General features: G+C 44.1%; 1 protein-coding gene across 11 annotated transcripts in view; it reads left to right on the forward strand.

The window, feature by feature from the left end:
• celsr1a (cadherin EGF LAG seven-pass G-type receptor 1a) overlaps window positions 1–16,533 on the forward strand; it is a 365,300-nt gene that overhangs the window by 274,246 nt on the left and 74,521 nt on the right. For all 11 annotated transcript variants that reach the window (XM_078553378.1, XM_078553370.1, XM_078553374.1 and 8 more), the window contains 5 exons: window positions 850–1,007; window positions 1,994–2,157; window positions 8,704–8,829; window positions 14,144–14,310; window positions 15,228–15,413. In XM_078553378.1, the coding sequence (XP_078409504.1) occupies window positions 850–1,007; window positions 1,994–2,157; window positions 8,704–8,829; window positions 14,144–14,310; window positions 15,228–15,413 (801 nt within the window). The remainder of the gene's footprint in view (window positions 1–849; window positions 1,008–1,993; window positions 2,158–8,703; window positions 8,830–14,143; window positions 14,311–15,227; window positions 15,414–16,533) is intronic.

Raw genomic sequence — 16,533 nt, forward strand, 5'->3', positions numbered from 1 at the left:
CTTAAGAGCGCGCACTCGGCTGAGGGATTCCCTCCCCCCCGCACACGTAAAATGGTGGGGCGCACCCGCTCCTGCACTTCCCCCACCTCACGACGGGGGGAAAATTCTTCACCATGTACATCAAAAACTTGGCTGCCCAAAGCAACTCGGTGGGTCTCTAATCACAATGTCTTTTAAGAAGCAGCTCTGATTTTGATAAGTCATCCCTTGTTAATGTAGTTTTGTGTTTCCCAATGGGCACATTCTGCCAGATCCGGGCGTCTTTTAATGAATTGTCAGTGAGGTTTTGTGCACAACTGTCAATGTATAAAATAATTAAATCTAGTCTTTTTTTTTCTGTTGAGCTTTGTTTTCAGTAAATCCTCTTTTTCATTTTTAAACTTAAATTTAAAGCAACTTTATGTTGCTTTTTCATTTGAAGCCAAGGAAACAAATTGCTGTGGTGCGTTTTATTTTTAACTGTTCTGCTGTCATTTTGTCACCACGTGTGTACCTGTTTCTTAACTGGAGGGAGCATTCGGTGCCCAGGTCTCCTGTTAATGCCATTCTTGAGCTGATTGACAGCGGGTTTCCAAGCGTAGACTAGAGAAACTTGTCAATGGATTTTGCTCCCTATGTCCTTGGGGAAACAATTTGCAGTTGCTTGCACCTTCCTTGATGCCAAGCCAGAATTGTGTGGAGAAATGCAGGCCCAAACACACATTGTGATATTTAAGTAAAATGATTCTCGTGTTCACTGGATCCATATTGTTCTGTTTCATATCTCAATGTGTCAGGAGTAATTAAAAAAGGGCAATATGACTCCTATTGCTTCACTACAAAAATTAAGTGATCTGTTTTTTTGTTTAGCCAAATATTGGCAGATTAGGTATTCCTCATGGACCATCAGGAGAAAAGGTTGCAGTAGTTACTGTAGATGATTGTGATACTGCAGTATCTGTGCGATTTGGAAACCGTATTGGAAACTATTCATGTGCTGCTCAGGGAACACAGACTGGATCAAAAAAGTAAGTTCAAATTATTTATTTATTTAAAAATATTTCATCATTTTGGTTTAATCGAAATTCTCCAGTTTTATTAAAAGGAAAATGCATCATTTTTATTAAACATTACAAAAGATGGAACTTAATTAGAAAAATAATTTAAATTTATTTTTTATCAGTCCATAGTTTGCCTGCATCTTTACCTGTAGCTAGGCTGGAGACCTGTTCCCAGTTCTATCAGTGATGCTGTACAACTAACTACACACGGAGAGATTTGCTGGACCAACCTTGGTGACTCTTCCTCTGATTTTTTTTCCCCCTTTTTGTGGGGCAGCACCTGATATCTGTCTGTATATTCCCTTTCCTGGATAGTGGTATCTAACCATGGTGATTTGACAGCTTGAAGGCCCACTGTGCAAACTGACTCTGCTGGCCCACACCTTCATCCGCTGATTTTTAGATTTACAGTTATTAAGACCAGAATAAATAATATACTCTTCAAAAATAAGGATGAAAATAAATATTCTGCTTCAATTAATGAGCAAAAAACTTACCCACAGCTATTCACATGTTTAAAAAATATTGCCAGGAAGTACAAGAGCATAGTTTACCCTTTTTGACAGTTTTCTCCCTTCCACCCTTACACACGTTGATTCTTGCTGAATTATGGTTCAGCAGGAGTCGAGGAATTCCAGTAGTTCACCCAGGTGACCATTCTTCATATGTGAAGGACAGCCAGCTTTTCAAATATAAAGAACATCAGAGTCAAATGTAGTCCAGTCCTTTCTTGATGGCCATTCAGTTTCCACCGTGGTGCATAATTGAAAGGACTATAACTATCATTCTGATGAAATGGCTATCTGTATTTTTTTAAGCTCCCTATATTGTTTATGCTTTCAGTCCTCTTTCCCCCCTCCCACCCCCCGCCCCCGCCAACACCCTCCCAATTCTGTGACACTGACCCAAAGAGTTTGTGTTTTAGGATAACATTATCTGTTTGCCTTCTTTAGGTCTTTGGATTTGACTGGTCCTTTATTACTTGGAGGTGTCCCCAATCTGCCTGAAGACTTCCCAGTGCGCAATCGTGAATTTGTGGGATGCATGAGAAACTTGACCATCGACAGTAAGCAACTTGATATGGCTAGTTTTATAGCCAATAATGGTACACTTGCAGGTAAGCAATCGGAACTTGCACTGTGCAAATTACTCATGCATCACTGTGAAATCATAAATGGTGAGGCGAAACACATCTAACCAGTAATGTGCTGTTGTATGACTGATGTTATTACTGCTCTAATGGAGATGGGTGTGTAATTAAAAACTTTTAGATTATTGTCTAATAATCTAATTATCCTAATTATCTGTTTGAAGGCTTATTATTCATTTGATTTTTCTCGTACATAATTTGAATTTTTAAATTATTTATAATAATTAGGTTATAGGCGTTATATTGCCTGCAGATAGGGTTCAATTAACAGTGAACACAAGTTATAAATTCAAATATTAGAGGAAGGAAAGTCAGGAGGAATGGTTTTCAACTCCAGGATGATTAACTTGTGGAAAAAGATCCAAGAGAAGGGCTTTAAATGGAATAGTGTAATGAGATTAAAGAGGCAAGTAGAAGTTTTTCTGAAGAGAAAGAAAGTTGAGGGGTATGGTGACAAGGTTGGGTTTGAAATCAGTTATCAGTGGAGAGGTTTATTGGGCCAAATGGCCTTTCCTGTTGGGCAGAATTTTCAGGGTGACGCACAGGGGGGTGGGCCCCACACATCAGCGCGTAAAATGATGCGCAGTGATGTCGGACGAGCGTCCCGACATCACCGCGCGCCATCACGATATTTCATTGGGCAGGCGTGCGATGAAGTGCAACGTGCACCCGCCATTAATTAATGGGCTTGTTAAGGCCCCTAACTCGGCAATCGATGCGATTTTGAGGTGCCCGTGCGATCTTCGGCTCGCGCACGGGCACAATGGGCAGACAGGTAAGCGACTTTTTAATAAAACTCATCCATAGGCAGGATAAGAGGGCTCAGTGGGGTTGTCAATCTGGTCTGTGAAGTATTTATTGCAGAAAGTTTTTTAAACTTGCCTGTGTGATCTGTAGCAGTTCAGAACGAATTCCAGCAGATTTCTCTGTACTTTTAACCTTCAGGTCAGCACTCTGCAGTCAGTAATTTTTATTGGGCCTGCAGCTTTCCGGAGGCCTCCCTTTAGCCTGGGTATGGGTTCTGACATGTCCATTGGAGACAGCTCCTCTGAGGAGGAAGGGAGGGCTAGAATGAGGAGGAGGCCAGGAGTGGACAATCAGCCTCCAGGGGAGCCACCTTTGGGAGTACAGGCACAAGGGGCGCAGGGCAAAGAGGTAGTCCAAGGTGGAAGGGGCCACAGAAGACGCCACTATCCTGCTGCCAGGGTACACAGGCGGAGAAGCAGCTACCTCAATATGACTGAGGTGCAGTGCCGAAGGAGGCTCCGTCTGTCAAGGGAGACAGTACAGTACATCTGTCAGATGATTGGCCCTGAGATCTCTCCTAACTGTGTAGGTGGACACCCCTTGCCAGCAGCTCTGAAGGTCACAGTTGCTCTCCACTGCTATGCCTCTGGCTCCTTCCAGGGCTCGGTGGGTGATCTTTGCAGTGTCTCCCAATCAGCTGTCCACACATGTCAAGCAGGTTACAGATGCTCTGTTCAGACCTGCATTGACCTTCATCCACTTCTGTTGGGACCAGGCAAGTCAGATACAGCGAGCCAGAGGCTTCACGGCCATTGCTGGCTTCCCCCGTGTCCAGGATGCAATAGACTACACACATGTGGACATCAAGGCGCCAGCAGGTGAGCCTCCGGGTGCCTTCATCAACAGGAAGGGCTTCCACTCCATGAACGTGCAGATAGTGTGTGATCACAGGATGCAGATTCTGCAAGTCTGTGCAGGGTACCCAGGCAGCTCCCATGACGCCTACGTCCTCAGACACTCCCAGGTGCTGGGGCTCTTCAGTGCTCCAGCCCAGCTGGATGGTTGGCTGCTGGGTGACAAGGGCTATCCCCTCAGAAGGTGGCTCATGATGCCTCTCCACCATCCAAGAATAGAAGCTGAGCAGCGGTACAATAGGAGCCACGCCTCCACAAGGGCTGTGGTGGAGAAAACCATCAGCTTTCTCAAGATGCGCTTCTGATGCCTGGACCGCTCAGGGGGCGCACTCCAATACCCCCCAGATCATGTCTCGGTGATAGTGGTAGCATGCTGCACTCTGCACAATCTTGCGCTGGAAAAGGAGGACGCAGTGGACGATGAATACGTTGACACAGTGGATGCGGCTGCACACGATGAGTCCAGCATTGATTCGGAGGATGAGGAAGCACAGGGCAATGATGAGGGGCTGAACGCTGACCCGGGACTACACCAAGGAGGCAGGGACTCCCGGGACACTTTAATCCAACCAACCTTCAGCTAGCTCCACACAAATGGATCAGGAGGACCAGCCTTGCCTGGCGCTTCCATACTCGGCACTTAAGTGCTACAACTGCCACTTCGTCAGCTACAACTAAGGGCTTTGGACATAAACCTTAATGTCCACTCAAACACTCATGACCTGTCTGTAAAACATACAAATGCAGCACAAAGGAGCCACCCTCAGCCATGGTAACACATGTGGATTTAATTTTGATCCATCATATGGTCCAACAAAATGAAACCAAAACGTTTTTACAACTGCAAAAAATAATTATTCCCTAATCTAGGGCCAACACAAAAGCACCAGTGAGAAACCCATTGTGTGCCTAAGGTGCCTTATGCTTACGTTTGCGGGTGCTATGTCTTGGTGCCATCTCATCGCTCGGAGTAGCTTGTGAGACAGCCTGCTGACTCTGCTGTCCTGTTGGCCTCGATGACCTTGGCGGACGTCCTCTGGCCCGTGGCCCCACCTGGGAGGGAGTGACCAGTTCCGTAGTTTACATCTCCCCAGTCGTCGCAGCCTCAACGGATGCAACAGTCACTGGCAGAGGGGTGGAGGAGCTGCTGCCCTCATCTGGAGCACCCTGAGAGGAGCTCGCAGCGACGACAGGCAGCTGCTGCGCCGATGTGAGGTCGCTTCGGACCTCCCTGCTCACCGTAAATGGATGGGCACCGAGCTGGGACACTTGGTGCCCAGACCATCTTTCACATTGTCAATGACCAGCTGTGGCCACTGGCACTGTGAGGGCTTGCAGGTCCATGCGTATCCCCAGGAGAAGCTGGTTGTTCTCATGGAAGCCCCTCTCTAGGAGAGACGCCACTCTCTCCATGGAGGAAGCATGATGCTCTGGCCATGAGGCTCATGGGATCACTCATGCTCTGCGTGGCCTCCTCCACCACGGACATCAAACGAAGCATAGTCTCATGCAACACTCCCAGATGCTCCCGCACACCCGGCCGCATTTCCTGCAGCTGCTGCGTCACGGGCGACTCCAGAGGCACATCATCAGGTACCGACTCAGCATGTGCCTGGTCCCCTGCAGTCCTCCGGCTGCTGGCGCCATCAGCACTCTCTGTCTCTGCCATCTCCTCCAGTGATTGTGAAGTGCCCTCTCCACTGTGCCCCGGGACACTAGCCAATGTTACAATTCCCACGGATGTGCTAGTATCTGTGCTGGTGCCTGCCTCACAGAAATGGTTCAGGGCCCTCAGGTGTGAGAGGGGGCATCTGTAATGGAGCCAGGTCACCAGCCTTTGATGATGCTGAAAATAACAACAGGGACAGTGGATCAGTTAGCGTCCACACAGTGACACACTTCATCCCTTTCCCCCAGGTTCATAATGCGCTCAGCCTTCCAGAACCTAAGGAAACGAACATTGGTGGGGTGGCAAATAGTCAGGAGGAGGGCCAAACATTACAGGTGGATACAGATGGGCTGGTCAGATGGCCTCAGGAATGCCTAATGGAATGTTATGTGGATAAGTGTGAGGTGATGCACTTGGGCGGGACAAACAATGTACGGGAATACACGAGGTATGGTAGGACCGTGGAAAGTAAGGAGGATCAGAGGGACATTGCGGGGCATGTTGACAGGCCTGTTAAGGTAGCGGGACAGGTACATAAGGCGTTTAAGAAGGTAAATGCCATACTTGCCTTTATTAGCCGAGAAATAGAATATAGGAACAGGGAGGTCATGTTGCAAGTGCAGAAAACGCTGCTGAGGCCACAGCTATACTTCTGCGTTCAGTTGTGATATGCGCTTCACGGGAGGGATGTGATTGGAGTGGAGAGAGTGCAGAGGTCGCTGACCAGGATGCATGCTGGGCTGGAGAGTTGGAGTTATGAGGACACATAGCATAGACTGGGGATTTTTGCCGTGGAGCCCAGGAGATTGAGGGTTGAAGTTATTGAGCTTCATAACATTATGAGGGGCATAGATAGGGTGGACAGAAAGCAACTTTTCCCCTTGGCAGAGGGATGACTAACCTGGTGGCATTTATTTAAGGCAAGGGGCATGAGGTTGACAGGTGAGATGATGAGGAACTTTTACACACAGTAATGTGGGACGCACTGGCTGAAAGGGTGGTGGACGCAGAAACCCTCCTAACATATAATAAGTACTTGGATATGCAGTTGCGATGCCGTGGCATACAAGGCCATGGGGATAGTGGTCAGAAGTGGGATAAGGCGACTTTGGAAGGTGCTAGAGACGCGCATCTTCGAAGGGCCCAGGAACCTTTGTCTATGACCCACACATCTGACTGTATCAGTCTGTGAATGAGCAATGCTGCTACATTAACGATTCCAACAATCATCAGTGCTATGGATGGTGGTAAGACAGAGCGGTTGTGACTGTGGACCTTAAATACCTGGCCGCTCCACCCCAGCCTCACCGACACCAGCGGACCTGAGCACATGATGCCTTTCAAGCTCCAGGGCCTTCTGCACAAAACGGCTCAATATCACCAGCTGGGCCTGGCCGCCTCCAGTGCGCAAACGCTCGTAAGCATTGTGCACATTTTTCTCCTGCAAAACAGAGAAGACCATTCATTGGGGCTAATCGCACATGTACTCTGCATGCGCACACTGCACCCCAACCACAGTGGCCCATATCAGGGCTGCAGTGCCTCCTCTCCACGCTACTGCTGATCAGTCACAAAAATATAGTACGACTGCTCCCAACCCCATCCCCCCAACAGCCACCTTGGACACGTTCTGCGTCCATCACTTTCAGAAAGACACGGTCTTAACTCCCATGGCAAGGAGGCGCAACTAGGTGCGGCGCCGAGGGCTCTTGGCCATGAGACCTCAAGGCTCCCCTTTCACAATCTCATCACCATGAATAGGACATGTGTTGGAGTTCTGAGTATGCGCCTAGCTACATTTCCTGCAGGTTGCCCCCAGACTAGTCATGTGCGACTAAGACCAACATATGGTGCAGGGAGAACCCATCTTGTCATGAACCACTGAGGCTGATGTAAGCATGGGCACTATCTGCTTGTCCACCCAGCGTGCAACAAATGCCCAACATGAGTCAATGCAGTCACGACAGTAATACTTGGGGTTGGGGGGGGTCGCCTCAAAGGCTAAGGTTACCTGCTGGGTTAAATGCCCAACACCAACATGGTACTCACCCTTACAGAGCGCAACAAATCATTGATTCGCTTATGGCACTGGATCCAGGTGCGCCGCACCACGTCGTGGGAGCTCACCACCTCCTCCCAGGCACACTTCATCATGTTGGGGGACCTCCTCCTCCCATCCTGGGGAACCCAGCACCTCCCGCCCTGCTGCCACCCCCTCAAGCAGGGCAGCAAGGCAGTCATCAGAAAATTGAGGGGCACATTGGCCCCCTGCTGGCCTACCCTGCAGCCTACCTTGCTCCTGGCCCACACCCTGCAGCCTGCCCTCCTTCTCTGGCCTTCCCTCAACATTGGCCTGCTGTGCAGACCCCCTGCGGTACGACCTGCAGCTGGCCATAGCGAACAACCTAAAGGAGGCTGCCAGGCCTTTTTTTAACAGGCTGCCGGGTCGCCATTGGACTGGGCGGTCTGTACATGCCCGCCGCAAACTTCAGACTCCCGATTTCCACCCGTGCAAAATGGTGGCGCGGCCCCGATCGCGGGTGGCGATCGTGTCCGCAGCTGCCCGCGTCAGCACCTGCTCCGCCCGCCTGCCAAACGGAAAATTTTGGCCCTTATTTCAAAAGTTCTTTTGTTCTTTTGGGATATGTACAATTGTCAGCTCCTCAGAATATTTTATTAATAGTAGCCTTAGAACAGCAAGGCAGGAAATGAATATATGGACTGTGCTGGTGTCTGCAAAAAAAGAAACTAGTTTATAAAAGGAAAACTGTGATGAATACTTTATTTCCTCTCAAACACAGCCTGGGGTAGAAATTTGTTTTGGCCATAGTGAATAACAGGTGGCTTCACATGGAACTTGGCATTGGTCGGTGCGAATAAAGAGTAGACGATGAGATACCCCCCACCAAGACGAATTTCCACTCCCATGTCTCTTGCCACAGATTTACTCTTTTGTTATGGCTGTTAATAGAATGTCATTTGCAATAACTTGAGTATAACCACAGTCATTTCTTATGTATGCTGAGAGAACCTTGCATTTAGAGAGCTCTTCTCACATTGGAAAGATGCCTCTGAGAGGGAAAATAAATGGACACCAAGTAACAGGAAAAGTCCAGGTAGAATGGAGTTACTAAAAGGGTTGAAAGGGTGATTGTAAGTGCCCACTTCCTTTTCTGATTGCAGGGTGCGCAGCTAAAAAGAACTTCTGTGATGTAAACGTATGTCAAAATGGTGGACAGTGTGTGAACAAATGGAATACGTACAGTTGTGAATGTCCTTTGCGATTTGGTGGCAAGAACTGTGAGCAAGGTGAGTGATTTTACTCCACCAGGAATAAGAGAAAAAAAGGGCTTGCTTTAATTTAATGTGAACCTAAACTCAGATCTGACATGATTCAGTGGTTGTATCACTAGCAAAATGGACAAGTGACACCAGAGAATTGGTCAACCTACAGGTTGGCTGAATTGATCCAGTGACTGGCTGTAACACCAGTGAGCTGGTCAACTTACATACTGGCATGAACTGGTCCAGTGAACATTTAGTTCAGGTCTACAGCATTTATTGTCTTTTTGCTAATAGTTTGTATTGTTTATACAACGACAAACCTTTTTTTTTACACCTTAGCCCTAAACCACTCCCTGCTCCTCTACCCTGAAACATGGCAGGATCAGATGATTTTAGCTACCTTTATGGTTAACAGGCATATCTGCGTAGGTGAAGTCTTTAAAACTCTCCAAAAATGTATGGATGTTTAAAACACTTCCCAAAAAATTTCCAGGATGTTTAATTAACTTATATGTAAAATGAGGCAGAACACCTCCAGATTATTCTGATAAAAAAATAATTATTGTAGCTGATATTTAATAATGAATATGCAATCGTTGAAAATTCAATCTTTAATTTTAGTAGCTTAGACCTAAAATACAATTTACCTATCATTTAACTAAATAAATTATACTCTTATAATGAAGATAGTCTCCACTTTGTGTTTTCTTTCATTTTAAGCTCATAAGATATTAAAATGACTTATCACTGGAGCTAATGCTTTCCATAAATCAATGAAACCAGTTCCTGCAGTTGTGAAGCATTAACTCGCTACCTGTAATTTAATGCACTTAATTGGCCAGTTTAAATCATTTATTCTAGTCCAGTTACTGGAGATGGTCAGCCTCAGGATCACAACCTTTCTGTTGATTATGTTTCAGCTTCAGGCCAGGTTCTTATCCTAAGGGAGCAAAAAAAATGAACCAGTTACTTTAGGTTAGAGATGATTTTTTGAAAGGCTAGTAATTTTGTTAAAACAGCAGACAAAGGAATATCATATGAACGCTCTGTGAACCCCTGTCAAGGATACACAAGTGTGGGAGTTGAACCAATGGTTTACTAGGATTCGTTGTTTTTGTGATTGGCTTGCTGTGTCGCTGTCACTCAAGTCACCTAGCCCAGAGCTATCAACGTTAGCAAAATTCTATTCTATAATTCCATTCTATGATCGCAAAGTGAGATACAGTTTCCAGAATAATTTAAACAGCGGAGTTATATTTCAGAGTAAGATACATTAAAATAAGTTTCGTTTTTTCATTAAAGTGTGTAGCTTACTCCAGCTCCATGCAACTGGATCTCAATACTGTGGCACTTTATTTCATAACAAAATCAAGTATCAGCGTTACAGGTTCAATTTTGTCTTTTTGATTGGATTACAACTATAAATCAAAGAATGTCCTATTTGAGGTAATAATGGTCCTGTTAAGATTGGAGATGCAAAATAAAGGAAGAGCAGAAGTTATAGAAATGCACTGATATATATAAATATATAAATATAGACTCTGTTGCGTCATCTTTCTGCCTTGAGCTTGTTGTCTACTTTATTTGACCTTGCCCAAGCTGATGTGTTTCTCAATACTTCAAATCATCCAAGTGGCTGATCATTGCTAAGATTTAAGGACATGCAGAGTCACAGACACACTCACTTCCTGAATATGCTGAGAGTGTTAATGTGCCAATGTTTCCTCCAAAGGAAACCTTTCATTTGTCAAAATTTGGATTAAAGTTTACATGAAGTGTATTACAAAATCCTTTTGGTTGTATTAGTTAGTTGAAAAAGGCAACATAACTCATTACATGAAAGATATTTTAATGTTTAGGAGCGTGTTTTGGTGGATTTAGTGTCAGAGAATGTAGCATATTTTTTCTTTATTATGGTAGAATAGCACAGCACCCACTCTCCTTAGGTGAAGTCCTCACTTAATTTCCAAGAAAATGTTGTTGGTGTTGGTGAAGGCCAAGTGTCCCAAAAAGTTTCTTGATGTGTTTCAAAAGTCTTCTTCAAATGCAGTAAATCTCTAGCAGTAAAGGATGATTGAAATGGCTTTAAGTAATATTTGAAATCCTCAGCAATGACTTCTTTCCTCCTGTTCGGCTGATTGCTGTTAGGAGAGATCGTTCATTGAAGCACTAGCCACCAAGATGGTGTACAGCCCCTTTAATTAGCACTAGCTAATAATAGTTGTCATTCGGAGCCTTAGCAGATCTCAGGGCAGCAGTTCCTCCCTAGTGCCCACTTCAACTTCTTTACCAAAATGGTGGCTTGCACTAGAGGTGGCCTAAATGGTCGCTGTAGGTTAAAACCCCATCTTGGCCACCTCAGAGGCTCTTTAATGCCTAAAGTATATGGGGAAAATTGACTCCACTATGTCTCCCTCCACCTCCCAGATTGTTTCAAACATTAATATTGTCTTTTTACACTTGTATAATATATGGAAGTTTACCAAGAATAAAATGTGAATAAGCAGAATATCTGCTTCCCTGCACATTAAGAACTTCATATTTCAATTATAACGCTGCATAACTGAGTCGGGTTATGGAATCTGACATGGATGCAACTCCAGAATCAAACAGGCTCAAAACCTCATCCAGGTAACCATGGGTTTCATGCAGTTTTAATATTGACAGTGTGAACAAATTTCTGAAGTGCTATAATATTTGGTCCTTGATTTTATCTGCAGGTTATAAGAGGAATGTTGCATTTATGGTTGACTGTACTCTTTCTGGTGTTTTTACCCAGCACCATTCTGAATTTCAGATCTATGAATAAAGTGGAGTGGTGCACAAATGCCACCTCTGCCCAAGTACACTTACTAGCATCATTCTCCTGGGTAAAAATGTATAATTAACATGAAGCCTTTAACACTTTCTTCACAATGACAAAGTATGAAATCCCAAAGGCCTGAATCTTAAAACAAGATTAACATGATAATTAGTCTAGCAGATGATTCATTTGTCATTTTTTCTATCTAATTATATTGTTTATGGTTCTTACTGTTGTACAAGCTGCAAATTACTTAAATAGAGACCAATTATATCAAAGTACAATCATCTGAGAACATTATACAGTGTCTGCAAATTCTATTTTCTTTGTAATTGCACTGGTAATTGATGTTATTCCTGAAAATTCTTTGTTATCCCAGCTGAATCATGACAGCTTTTCCCTTTCTTACCTTTTATATTTTTAAAAATAATCTGCTTTTCAAAAGAAGGAGAAAGGGCCAGCAAAGCTCTCAATGAGCAAAAAGCGAGTGTGAGTGGAACTGGCTGCTTTGGCCCATAGAAGACAAAGCAGCACATCAGGTTTACCTGATTTAACCTGAACTGACCTCTCACTACCACTGAGTTGGACAGACAATTACTGCAATACTGTTAATTGGGACCAGGTACAAGCGCACTCAAGGATTGCCAGGGCACTCACAGCCGTTATAAAGCACAATCGTTTTCAACGAAGAAGAGAAATGTTGTTGTCTTTTGCAAGGATCCCACTGTGGCAGACACTGGAAAAAAAAGCCATCTGTCACCACTCTAAAGTGGTCACAGGGGAGATTCACTTGCTCTAAGCAGCAACTGTGCCCTTTAACTATAATTTTTGTGTCTATTGCAGCCGTCGTTACTACTTTTTTTTTAATAAAGAGCAGGTTTCACCATTAGTTTTTGCCCTTTTCACTGTAATCAGTGTACATCCTACCAGTCTTGCACAGTCCTGAAAGCGTGCAAACCGTGCTATACTGATGGTACAGTTTTTAAACTTCTGTTATACAGTTAGAGTGTCAACACCAAGGGTTAAATTATGAGGACAGGTTGCATGGATGTGGCTTGAATCCCCTTGAATATAGAAGATTAAGGATGGATCTAATTGAGGCGTTTGAGGTGATTAAAAATTTGATAGCGTAAACACACAAGAGATAGGAGCAAGAGTAGGCCATATAGTCGCCAATCCTGCTCTACCATTCAATACAATCATGGCAGATCTTGTACATCAACTCCACTTTCTCGCTTGCTGCCCATATATATCCTTTGATTTCCTGAGCGACCAAAAACCTGTCTATCTCAGCCTTAATTATATTCAACAATGGAGCATCCACAACCCTCTGGGCAGAGAATTCATTAGGTTCACAACCCTTTTAGTGAAGAAATTTCTACTCATCTCAGTCCTAAATAATCATCCTCTTATCCTGAGACTGTGTCTCTTTGTTTTAGATTCCTCAGCCAGCAGAAACAATCTCTGATTCTATCCTGTCAAGCCCCTTCAGAATCTTGTACATTTCAATAAGATCACCTCTCGTTCTTCCAAGTTCCAGAGAATATAGGCTCAATTTACTTAGCCTTTCACCAAAGGACAACCCTCTCATCCCAGGGACCAACCTAGTGAACCTTCACTCTATCACCTCCAATACAAGATACCCTTCCTTAAATATGAAGACCAAAACATTGCACCATATTCCAGGTGTGGTCTCACCAAAGCCATGTACAATTGCAGCAAGAATTCTTTATTCCTGTACCCCTTGCAATAAAGACCAACATGCCATTTGCTTTCCTAATTGCTTACTGTACCTGCATGCTGACTTTGGGCTTCTTGTGCACGCCCAAGCCTCTCTGAACATCAACATTTCCAAGTTTCAAGCCTTTTAAAAATATATTCTGCTTTTCTACTCTTATGATCAAAGTGAATACCATCTGCCATTTTGTTGTGCACTCACTTAACCTACCTGTCTGTATCTCTTTGCAGTCTCTTTGTGCCCTCCTTGCAGTTTACATTTCCACCTAGCTTTGTGTCATCAGCAAAATTCGGGTGGATAAGATGAGCTATTTCACCAATTGGGGTGTCCAGGACAAGGAGTTATAACCTTAAAATTAGAGCCAGGCCATTCAGGTATGATGTCAGGAAGCATTTCTTCACACAAACGGGAGTTGAAATGAGAAACTTTCCCCAAAAGCTGAGGGTAGATCAGTTGAAAATTTTGCTAGGTAAGTATGTTAAGGAACCAAGGTGGGTGAATGGATCTGAGATACAGATCAGACATGATCTAATTGAATGACAGAACAAGCTTAAGATGCTGATTGGCCCACTCCTATTCCAATGCTCCTATAGTTTCATAAATAAGGCTCTACAATTCCATATAGTAATTTTAGTAGACATAAAAGGCTCATTTGATACCAGCACTTTATTGCTTCAGTTTGTGTTTACCGTTACAATAAAAGTAATTTGGCAATAATTTCATGTTCACTATTATTTTGTTGTACAGAAATCAAGTCACTTTATACTAATGGACACACTGGTATTTTCTCTCTCCAGTAATGCCCAATTCCCAGCGTTTTAAGGGCAGCAGTCTGATCACCTGGGCTGACCTAGATATCACTATCTCTGTGCCCTGGTACATTGGCCTAATGTTCCGCACGAGAAAAGCCAATGGATTCCTTGTGCAGGCAAATGCTGGGACTTCCTCCAAAATTAACATTCAGGTGAGTGTCTGTACTTAAACCCCATGCATTGGGTAATATTACTAGTGCTGCTGAGTTGAAACAATGGGCTACAATTTTTGTAAAAGCAAAATACTGCAGACGCTGGAAATCTGAAACAATAACAGAAAATGCTGGAAAAACTCAGCAGAGCTCTGAAGAAGGGGCATATGTACTTGAAACGTTAACTCTGTTTCTCTCTCCACAGATGCTGCTAGACCTGCTGAGTTTACCCAGCATTTTCTGTTCTTGTTGGCTACAATTTTTAGTTGGGTGTGGCAGCAAAAAACTGTATGCATTAGCAGTGGAATGTGTTGCATTGAATGTGATTGTCTAACCATTAGCTCCCATCCATTCCATAGTACTACTGATTTTTGTTGATTAAAAATTAAATGTGATATTATTGTTGTGTGATTTCTTGAGAAGGTTCTTTTTAAGTTTCAACAGTGACTTTGTGCATAGAAATTGGAGTGCTCTCCAGTCTATTGAAATAAATCAGTTTATGTTTTAGGCCATTGAATAAAATGTTCTTTTTGAAAATAAACTTGTCCATTAGCTTTGGGAGCAAGGTCTGGGTCTCAACCCTGCAAATTCATGAGTTTGGTTATTCTGATATGGTGATCATCTCTCAGACAAGATACACTATGCAGCTGGCAGGGACTGCAGTAATTTTTAGAGAGGAAAAGCTCTAAAGTTTTTACTGACATCCCTTGCACTAAGCAGCTGTAAAATTATCAGTGGATTTTCATGGTATCTTTCAGAACCTGGAGGGTTCCTGGGGGTTGACAAGTATAAACTGGCTTCATGCCTAAATTTCCTCAGTGGGGGAGTACAGTCAAACTTGAAATGGTGCATGTGTTTTTCTTTTAGTATGAACATTATGAATAACTTTGGTACCCTTGCTGTTCCATCTTTGGCAGATAACTGATAGTAACTTACAGTTTGAAGTGCACAACAGACATGGATTAAAAGCCAAACTGAGACTGACTCGGACACGGGTCAGTGATGGAGACTGGCACCATTTACTGATTGAGATAAAAAGTATGAAAGATGGCAAGGACATCAAATACCTGGCTGTCCTGTCTTTGGATTATGGAATGTACCAGGTAACTTGCACAGACGAGATTTCTGCTTTTCTTAGCACCCTCCAATGATCAGATTGAAATGATTTCATTGCAGCATTGCATTCAAAGCTGGAAATATTCCTGACCAGCTGAATATCTCCCCTTCCAGTTCATTGGATTTGCTTTGGAGACCCCTGTGATCTCTTTGATCAGTTTAGATTTCTGTATTTCTATTTGGTAATTTCTCTGGGTACTTGAGAAAACCAAAATATAAACAATAAAGCTGATTCTAGCTTCTCTTCATTTGGCAATATTCACGGTACAGAATCGCATTACATCACAGGTATCACGGAGAGAGAGAGAGAGAGAGCTACAACACAATGGGCAGGATTTTCCGGGCCTGCCCGCTGCTGGGATCATCCGGTCCCACCAAAAGTCGATGGGCATTTGGCCGGGCTGCCAGATCTCCCAAGGCAAGTCTTGCCAGGAGTGGGCTGGAAAATCCTGACCTGTTCTTATCACAGACTCCAAGCCAGTGCTTCCCAAACTATTTTCCAATATGATCCCACTTGAAAATTAATGTGACCCCAGATGCCAACAAAAGCAAAACAGCAATAAAGCAGCATAGTAATCATTAAAGTTCACGTAGATCAACATATAAAACATCATATAAAGGAAATTCTGTATTTTTAAAGTACTTTGTAAAAATGTTATATTTATTCATGTAGGCTTCTGTCAAGCTCTTCATATTTGCTGGTGACAGAACACTCTGTGAATTCCACTCTTCCCCCTCTCCCACAACAAAGTAATCAGCTCCTTCCCACTCCACACACACAGTAATCAGCCCCTCGCTTATCCCCCTCCCCCCACACAACACACAGTAATCAGCCCATCTCCTTTCCTTCTCCCCCCACACACACAGTAATCAGCCCCTTTCCTATCCCCTCTCCCCCCAAGACAACACAGTATTTAGCTCCTGTCCTAACCCCTCCTCCCATACAACACTGTAATCAGCCCCTCTCCTATCCCCTCTTCCACCACACACACAGAGTAATCAGACCCTCTCCTTTCCCCTCTTCCACCACACACGACACAGTGCTCAGCCCTTCTCCTATTCCCTCCTCCCACACTACACAGTAATCAGCCCCCCCCTCACCTTCCC

This window comes from Cetorhinus maximus, chromosome 12 (assembly GCF_964194155.1).
Source record: "Cetorhinus maximus chromosome 12, sCetMax3.hap1.1, whole genome shotgun sequence".
In the NCBI taxonomy this organism is placed as follows: Eukaryota; Metazoa; Chordata; class Chondrichthyes; order Lamniformes; family Cetorhinidae; genus Cetorhinus; species Cetorhinus maximus.